The 9,983-nt window shown below is 36.6% G+C and overlaps 1 protein-coding gene across 1 annotated transcript in view; it reads right to left on the reverse strand.

Annotated features, from left to right (window-relative positions):
- Positions 1-4,347: 4,347 nt before the first annotated feature.
- Positions 4,348-9,983, reverse strand: part of LOC107564385 (CMP-N-acetylneuraminate-beta-1,4-galactoside alpha-2,3-sialyltransferase-like) — a 58,250-nt gene continuing 52,614 nt past the window's right edge. The window contains exons 12-13 of the mRNA XM_016249460.1: positions 8,395-8,541; positions 4,348-5,153 (exon numbers count right to left, since the gene is read on the reverse strand). Coding sequence (XP_016104946.1) covers positions 5,064-5,153; positions 8,395-8,541 — 237 coding nt within the window. The 3' untranslated portion in view covers positions 4,348-5,063. The remainder of the gene's footprint in view (positions 5,154-8,394; positions 8,542-9,983) is intronic.

Raw genomic sequence — 9,983 nt, forward strand, 5'->3', positions numbered from 1 at the left:
TTAGTACATAAAAAGCACATATTCTTCATGACCATATTCTACATCCCTAATCCTACCCAATAACTAAACTTAACAACTACCTTACTCACTATTAATAAGCAGCAATTTAATAGTTTGAGGCAAGAGTCATAGTTAATGGTTTGTTAATAGCGAGAATTGAACCTTATAATGAAGTGTGACCAATACATCCTTGTTTAATAATAATAATTAAAAAAAAACTGACCCCAAGCTTTTGAACATTAGCATAGAATATGTATGTATAAGTTTTCTATGGATAATTAAGTCATGAAATGTCAAATGTCATTATCCATTTAGCATTATCTATTACAACAGTCAGAACAGTAAAACCCTGTTCCAGTTGTCCCAATGTTCCCATTATGCATAATCTGTATATAAAATGTTTTTGTTTTGTTTAAAAGGACTGTATTTTGCAGAAATGTGCATTTTCTAAATGTTGTGGTTCTTGCTACTGTATAGACATATGACGGTATGAAATTTTCATGTTGCGATTAATTGCAAATGCCTTTATCACGGCAAATGGTATTATCACGGTATTGAAATTTAGTTGCAAAAAAAGTATTATCAAACTATAACAGGTTTAATACTTTTTTCTTAGAACAATATATAAGTCAATCTTATAACTTATAACATTTACATACAATAAAGTAATACACAAAAGTGTATAAAGTAAAACATTTCACACAGATTAAAGTGTGAAAGGATTATAAAGACCAATAAGTAACACTTTACAATATGATCTCATTAGTTAACCTTAGTTAATGCATTAACAATTAATAATGAGCAATAGCTACATTTGCTACTGAAGTTATTAATCTTTGTTAAAAAAATACAACTGTTAGTTCATTAAATGACACAGTTGCACCTTTTGATTTTAACAGCGTGTTATTAAATATTGAAATTACCCGATCAATGAACATTTAGAAGAATTTTTCATTGGAAGTTTGTTATCTAATGAATTAACTAATGTTAATTAATAGAGCCTTAATGTAACCTAAAGTGTGAGCAAACGATACAGAATCAAAACATTTTCAAACAATATCTAGGGCATGTTGTAGTCCAGATTAAAATGTAAAAAAAAGTTTGAAATAACTATAGAGGCATAAATATTTAAGTATTTGGTGCTGTGATGAACACCACTGCGAATACAAAAATCTGAATGGCTGTTTAAACCATTTAAATACGTTTTTAGAAAGTAGTGCAGTTGCTTTGTTTACGGATTTTCCGGGGTAACGGCTGCATTTATGCTGTTTAGCGCCATCTGCTGTCAGAGAGTAAATGTGCGCTTTCATTCAGATTAGCTGCGTCCCAAATGACGCACTATACACTATGCACTCATACACTATGTACTTATTTACTATGTACTCAACCATGTATAGTATGAATTATATAAGGTTATTTTTTAAATACGTTTTTAGAAAGTAGTGCAGTTGCTTTGTTTACGGATTTTCCGGGGTAACGGCTGCATTTATGCTGTTTAGCGCCATCTGCTGTCAGAGAGTAAATGTGCGCTTTCATTCAGATTAGCTGCGTCCCAAATGACGCACTATACACTATGCACTCATACACTATGTACTTATTTACTATGTACTCAACCATGTATAGTATGAATTATATAAGGTTATTTTGTCATTCATAATTGGAGTCTGATAGCCCCTCCCCCTTCGGTACGCATTTAAAGCTGCGACAGTTGAGTGCATGAAGTGTCCAGCATTCCACACTTAATTTCTTCGGTTATTTAAGTGCATCATCCGGGTATTTAATGTGCACTTTTTATTTTTGGAATTTTCAGTGTGAAAATACTCACACTATTTATACTACAAAACGTCACAGAATAGTGCATAAGTATGCGATTTGGGACGCACCTAGTGTCTCTCACGTGTTCTGCCATGCACTTCTCATCTGTGCTTGTTTACATGAGAGTGCGAATGCGTCTTTCACTCAGCATACAGCAGTGTTGTGCATTGTGACCAATTAATGGAGAAAATATTCTTAAAATGCTTAAAAAAAATCGTAATAATTTGTAATAAATAATTATTCACAGTATTTTGAAGTGCCCACGATAACAATATCGTGCATATTCATTACCGTGATATATCGCATTACCATGTCTACTATTGTATTATTTATTTATTTATTATTTGGAAGAAAAAAAGGAAATTACATTTATTTGAATATGGTTAATGTAACAATGTAAAAGTCTTTACTGCCACCTTTGATCAATTTAATGCATTCTTGCTGAATATGATTAATTAGAAGATTAATGCTTAATAAAATAAATAATTCCAAAGTTTTGAACAGTAGCATAAAACATGTATTTGTGTGTGTGTTTTCTGCTTATTCATAATGAAGTAGTGTGTATTTAGCAAGTTTCAACAATTCAGGTATCAGAATTATATTGTAAAAAAGTGGTATCGGTGCACCCCTAATAGGTACTCAGTTTCCCACCTAAAGCAAATTGCGGTATTAAAGGTGCGGTAAGCGATTTCTGGTAGCCAATGTTGACATTTGAAATAATCAAAACAAACACGCCCCTACCCCAAAAGGGTCTCGCCGCTATTTTGATAGCTCCGCCCCACACATACGTACGCAACCCAGGCAATGATAAGTTCTGTGAAACAAAGCAAAACCAATGTTACACCGTGTCTACACCGGATGAGAGCGGCGCAACAAAATACTATGGAACTCATTATAATCAGTGATGCTGTCTACACCATAGATATAGTATATACATATCTATGGTCTATACTGGATGCGGCGCGGTACGACACGACAAATCCCTGACAGAAAACTGCTGCTGCATTCTATTTATGACGTATTGACACAAATTTCAAATAATTTTCAACAGTCGCTTTGTCGCGTCCAGTGTACTAATCATCCGGGTATTTAATGTGCACTTTTTATTTTTGGAATTTTCAGTGTGAAAATACTCACACTATTTATACTACAAAACGTCACAGAATAGTGCATAAGTATGCGATTTGGGACGCACCTAGTGTCTCTCACGTGTTCTGCCATGCACTTCTCATCTGTGCTTGTTTACATGAGAGTGCGAATGCGTCTTTCACTCAGCATACAGCAGTGTTGTGCATTGTGACCAATTAATGGAGAAAATATTCTTAAAATGCTTAAAAAAAATCGTAATAATTTGTAATAAATAATTATTCACAGTATTTTGAAGTGCCCACGATAACAATATCGTGCATATTCATTACCGTGATATATCGCATTACCGAATACCGGCACATGTCTACTATTGTATTATTTATTTATTTATTATTTGGAAGAAGAAAAAGGAAATTACATTTATTTGAATATGGTTAATGTAACAATGTAAAAGTCTTTACTGCCACCTTTGATCAATTTAATGCATTCTTGCTGAATATGATTAATTAGAAGATTAATGCTTAATCAAATAAATAATTCCAAAGTTTTGAACAGTAGCATAAAACATGTATTTGTGTGTGTGTTTTCTGCTTATTCATAATGAAGTAGTGTGTATTTAGCAAGTTTCAACAATTCAGGTATCAGAATTATATTGTAAAAAAGTGGTATCGGTGCACCCCTAATAGGTACTCAGTTTCCCACCTAAAGCAAATTGCGGTATTAAAGGTGCGGTAAGCGATTTCTGGTAGCCAATGTTGACATTTGAAATAATCAAAACAAACACGCCCCTACCCCAAAAGGGTCTCGCCGCTATTTTGATAGCTCCGCCCCACACATACGTACGCAACCCAGGCAATGATAAGTTCTGTGAAACAAAGCAAAACCAATGTTACACCGTGTCTACACCGGATGAGAGCGGCGCAACAAAATACTATGGAACTCATTATAATCAGTGATGCTGTCTACACCATAGATATAGTATATACATATCTATGGTCTATACTGGATGCGGCGCGGTACGACACGACAAATCCCTGACAGAAAACTGCTGCTGCATTCTATTTATGACGTATTGACACAAATTTCAAATAATTTTCAACAGTCGCTTTGTCGCGTCCAGTGTACTAGACAGACTTTAGCTGTTGCGGTGCAGACACGGTGTTACTCACCTATCGAGAAGAAAAAAAGCAACCTCGGCGTCCGATCGCAGACCTTCCGCTCCTTGAGTTCTCTCCAGCACTGGAAAGCTGATCCGATATTTACACGGGTCCTACTTCTTGCCTTAACCCTTCTTTTGTTCCGCAGACGTTTTCCTCTTTTGTTTTTTAACCGCCATCTCTATCTTTCTGTCGCTCGGCTCGGCTAATGTCTGTCCTGTGCACTGAACTCTCCTCCACATCATGAGTAGACATGCCCCTTACTGCTGATTGGCTACAAGTTTGTTTTGCTATTCGACCCGAATCAGTTTTCTAAAGCGTTTTTGAAAAATCGCTTACCCCACCTTTAATAATCAATTTTGGAAAGAGAGCTTTCCAAAAAAACAAAGGCCTTCATCTGTGCACCAAAATAAATAACTTAGAGATTGAGCTCCTTTCTTCGACAAAAGAAGCTGTAACATAATAAGCTCACATTCAGGAGATAAAGAGCCTCCTGTGCTCAGAAGAAGGGCTGAATCAAAGACCTGCCTCTGCCCTTCCTCACACTAGGGCAGGATATGCACTGATTGCCCTGGACGGAGAAATACATGTGAAGGCAGAACCCCAGGGGTCGTAGCAGTTCATTAAAATGCACCGTAAAAATCTTTGATATTTACACCGTTAATACATTCAGGCAGGAGAGGAGAGGCATCTCCTCCGAAAGAGGTACATTTGGCACAATCAGTTAATGTTGTGACTCGTTCCTCAAGCGCTGTGTGTGTTGGTCACCTCAAAGTCTCTGATATCTTCCATCTATACTTGAACGAGGATTGTCTCCTGAGACATCCAAGAAACCTTCAACGTCCCGCTCAGAGGAAGCCTGTCGGTTAGAAGGCACATGTGCATCTTAACTGAGCCATCACTTCCACCTCTGAAATCTCGCTCCTCCATGCTGTCTGGTCCAGGGTTTCCCAGGACTCTGCGTTTTTGAGTCCTCCTAGAAAGGCACCCACCTTGGGAGGTTCAAATCCCATTGGTTAAGTCTGTGATAATGTTGGTCTTCACCAACTTGCGGAGAAACTCCTTTTCTTTTGAGATGTTGTGAGTCCATGACTGTGGGGAAGATATAAAGAGAATACTGTCATTTCTTACTGAATGTGGCCAACTTTTGTGCATTTACAGCACAGACTCTCTCAACATGACAGTCTGCCCTTTTATTCTCATTAGACCAAGAATGTTAGTCTTGGAAGCAGAGACTTTTGCCAAATAGCCTTAAAATTTGTGAAAATTGGACAAGCAGCATCCATTAAGATATGCAGGGGCATTTTAGGTAATAGATTGTGCAAGTGATAGTTCAGTATTCACGTTATTATCTTTGCATATTTGCAACTGTGTACTACTGATGGAATGTATAACCAATGAGACTCAGGCTGATGATACACGGGGCAACTTTTGGAGCAGTTTTGCTGATCAATTTTTTTTGAGCAATGTTCCTTGGGCACTTTCCCACTGAGAATGGGTAACAAATTCCTATCTGGATACTTTAGATCGGTTACGGGCCCTGGTTACATAACTGACCTTTTATCATCTTTTATCAGCAGATTGCATGAAAAGGTACAAATAATTTGTTTGCACATGACGTCATTGCTGTGGTGCAAAATGCAGCTGGAGAGCAGGAAGTAATTTTTCTAATCGAGGAATCGCTGGCAGAAATTAAAAATGCCTGTTATGCAGTACAGTATGAACTTTCCTTCATCTCATCCTTTCTGCTTTTCACTTCCTGCCCTCCATCTGAATTTTGCGCGTCATCAGAATCACATGAATGCAAACAAGCTACGAGGTATACATAAGCCACTAATTTGCCAAAATGTAAAATAGTTTAAACCATTTACCCTGCTAAGGGTGACGGATAGTGTAAATACATCTTGAGAATTTGTGAAGAAGTTGTGGATTAAAGATTTGGAAAAAAATAATGCTCAGGGTGTATTGTGTCACCATTACTGGTGCCCTGGAAACATTTTATCTATGGATAATTGCTGTAAAGTTGCATTTAAATCTTCCATTCGAAAATTGTCAGTACTTATTTTATTTTATTTGTGGTTTAATGGAGGTCAGTATCTACTATGATAAAAAAAGCTACATTAATTCTTAAATCCACAGCACCTCACATCTACTAGAGTCTTTTATTACAACAATAACAGATCCCTGAGTCACAGCACAGGGATTGAGTGTGTTCTGGGATCAAAGAACTGGAGCTGTACTGACTCCTGTGAAAACCATCCTCTCCAGTTTTCTTTTAATATCCTATTGTTCTTCAACATGATTTTCAGAAACAGAACGCCACAGCAGAGGACCTACAGGCCTGGTATTGCTGGATGAAACCAGAGCTTTGGGTTCCTGTGAGAGGCTCTCGGTCCGAATGGGTGGACCCCACAACTGGCCCTGACAGGATGTTCTGGGCCTGCTGGGGCCATGATACTAAGCCAAAAGCATCTCGTCAGAGTCTCGGGGCTGTCTGCTTCAGCCTGGTCAGCCCTTGTGAAGGATCACATTCATGAAAAACCCAGCAGATCCAAGAGTAAAGTTTCACTCTCCAGAAGAGAGAAAAGGGCACAGGCCAAAATGAATGCTGGGTTAAGAGCCTCCTTAGGCCAAACTGCCTTATATAGGGAGAGAGGGTCTGAAACAATCTTTTCCTTATGCCTCTATAGTTAGAGAAATAGCTCTCTGCATTTGGGATCCATAAGATGTTTTAATATTTTTGAAAGAAGTCTCTAATCAAGGATACATATATTTGATATTGTAAAAATGGTAACATTGTGAATTACCATTACATTTTATTATTACTATTACATACTATTGTGAATTACTTTTACTTTTACTATGACAATTACTATTACAATATATAAAAAATGTTTTCTATTTTAATATATTTTAAAATGTAAGTATTTTTGCAGAAACTTATATTTTTCAGGATTCTTTGATGAATAGAAAGTACAAAAGAACATTTACTTGAAAATGGAATCTCTTGTAACATTAGTTGTGCAATTTAATGCACCTTTGCTGAACAAAATTATTTACTTTCATAAAAAAGAATACGGACCCCAAACTTTTGAACGGTAATGTATATAATTTTTCATAATATATTTTGTATAAAATGCTGCTAAACTACTCGGAGGGACATTAGAAAGGTCTAAATAATTTCTACAGTCTTTCTCACAGGATTTTGAAGGACTTTCATGTAAATGTTACATTTTCCCCAACAAGGTGGTGAAACAAGCTATTACTCTAATCCTGGCATTACCACTGAAAGCCATAAAGTCAATCTAGAGTTGGACTGAATCCCTTACATCACAGCTAGGATGAACCTAGAAAGTACCTGTCAAAACCTAGAAAAACAAATACCCTATACTGTTATAGTAGTACTCACTATACAAGCCCAACAGCTTAAAACCCATTTGTTCAAGACTAAATCACATAGTGCAGAAGTCTTAAACTGACAGAACACAGGCCGCAGGAAACGAGTGAGTCCTGCATGAATGGTACCTGACTGTGATTTGACAAGGATGGGTGCCAGAGCAGTCAGGAGCTAACTATGCGTTAACAGCTCTGTTTTATGAGTGTGCTTTTACAGCCATGGCAAATGTGGGCAGACAGAAATTTATAAAACACAACAACAAAATTATCTTCATAAGGACTGATCTGAGGTAAAAAAATAAATAAATAAAGTAGCAGGTAGTCCAAGGCATTCTGTTAATGACAACATTGTAATTTTCCATAAAGTGATAAACAAACAAGGACAAATCAACAGGCTGAGGTACTGTACAAAATGTTTTGTCTATGCATTAAAACACCTACTCCTAAAAAACTGCTCTTCATGTTTCACTTTAGAAGTTAATTTGCCAATTATAGAAACATAGAACTGTTACCTCTTTTATGGCAGACATTTTGACTGTTTCGTAGTAGTGCAAGGGTGCATGAGGGGTGTTCATGTCATAGCCAAATCCAGCAACAGCAACCTCATCGCAGTTATGAAGGGCCATCGTTATGGCGACGGTGCCCAATGTTGGAATGTTCTGTGGAAATAAGCACAAGTTTATCATCTATGTTATCTTCATAAGGACTGATCTGAGGTAAAAAAATTAAAAATAAAGTAGCAGGTAGTCCAAGGCATTCTGTTAATGACAACATTGTAATTTTCCATAAAGTGATAAACAAACAAGGACAAATCAACAGGCTGAGGTACTGTACAAAATGTTTTGTCTATGCATTAAAACACCTACTCCTAAAAAACTGCTCTTCATGTTTCACTTTAGAAGTTAATTTGCCAATTATAGAAACATAGAACTGTTACCTCTTTTATGGCAGACATTTTGACTGTTTCGTAGTAGTGCAAGGGTGCATGAGGGGTGTTCATGTCATAGCCAAATCCAGCAACAGCAACCTCATCGCAGTTATGAAGGGCCATCGTTATGGCGACGGTGCCCAATGTTGGAATGTTCTGTGGAAATAAGCACAAGTTTATCATCTATCAGATTGTCAGATTATAAAACAAAGTAGCATTTTAACATTTTACCAACAGGTTCTTAACATGCAAGCTGTTCTCTGGTGAAGATTGAGCTGCACTGGATCCACAGACTCTTACCCTAAACCATACTACAATATCTTGTGATTGTTTTGTAAATCATAATGACCAAATACTGATGCAAATCATATGTTAGACCTGATAACAGACAAGAAAATACAGTTTACTGCTTGTTTATTGGTGCGTAAAATGCTAACATGCCATAAGCACTATATTTAACATTCAAATCTACAGCATTACAGCAAATTCAATTATTTTAATATTTTAAGTTGTGAGTTTGCAGTCTAAATTGAATGGACTGTGTATACAATAATATAATCTCACCACAAACACATGCAGTATTTGCTTTAACCAAAGGTGTCATAATGTAAAAAAAATAATGACAATATTTAAATACGTAGAAAAATATTTTTTACACATATATACACACACACATATATATATATATATATATATATACACATACATATACATAAATATATATACACCTATGTATACACATATATATATATACATAAATATATATACACACACACAGTGCCCTGAGAAACAAGATTCTCTGGTCTGATGAACCTCAATTCTAAGCATCATGTTTGAAGGAAACCAAGCACTGCTCATTACCTGCAGAGCACCATCCCAAAAGTAAAGTGTGGTGGTAGCAGCCTCATGCTTTGGGGCTGTTTTTTCAGCAGCAGGGACTGAGGGACTCGTCAGAGTAGAAGGAACACTCAGTGCAGCAAAATATAGAGATTGCCTTAATGAAAACCCAGTCCAGAGCATTCAGAACCTCAGACTGGGCAGAAGGTTCATCTTCCAACAGGACAATGACCCTATGCACACAGCAAGAGTGGCTTATAGACAACTCTGTGAATGTTCTTGAGTGGCCCAGCCAGAGCCTGGGATTGAACCCAGTCAAATATTTCTGGAGAAACCTGAAAATGTGCATCTGCCCCCATCCAACCTGACAGAGCTTGAGAGGTGAAGAGATGAGGAGAAGAATGGCAGATAATTGCCAAATGCTAATGTGCAAAGCATACCCAAAAAGACTTGAGGCTGTTAAGGTTCTTTAGCTAAATATTTAGTTATGGGTATGAATACTTATGCAATGTACTTATTTAAGATTTTTTATTTTGAATAAATTTACGAAGTTGTGACTTTTTTTTTTTTTTGCTTTGTCATTGTGGTGTATGGAGTTGTAGATTGATGTGGGGTTAAAAAGTAATTTAAAGCAGTTTAACATAAGGCAGCAACATAAAATATGAAAAAAATTAAGGGGTATGAATACTTTCGCACGCCACTGTATATATATATATATATATATATATATATATACACACACACACACACACACACACAGG

This window comes from Sinocyclocheilus grahami, unplaced genomic scaffold (genome assembly GCF_001515645.1).
Source record: "Sinocyclocheilus grahami isolate Dianchi unplaced genomic scaffold, SAMN03320097.WGS_v1.1 scaffold929.1, whole genome shotgun sequence".
Lineage (NCBI taxonomy): Eukaryota > Metazoa > Chordata > Actinopteri > Cypriniformes > Cyprinidae > Sinocyclocheilus > Sinocyclocheilus grahami.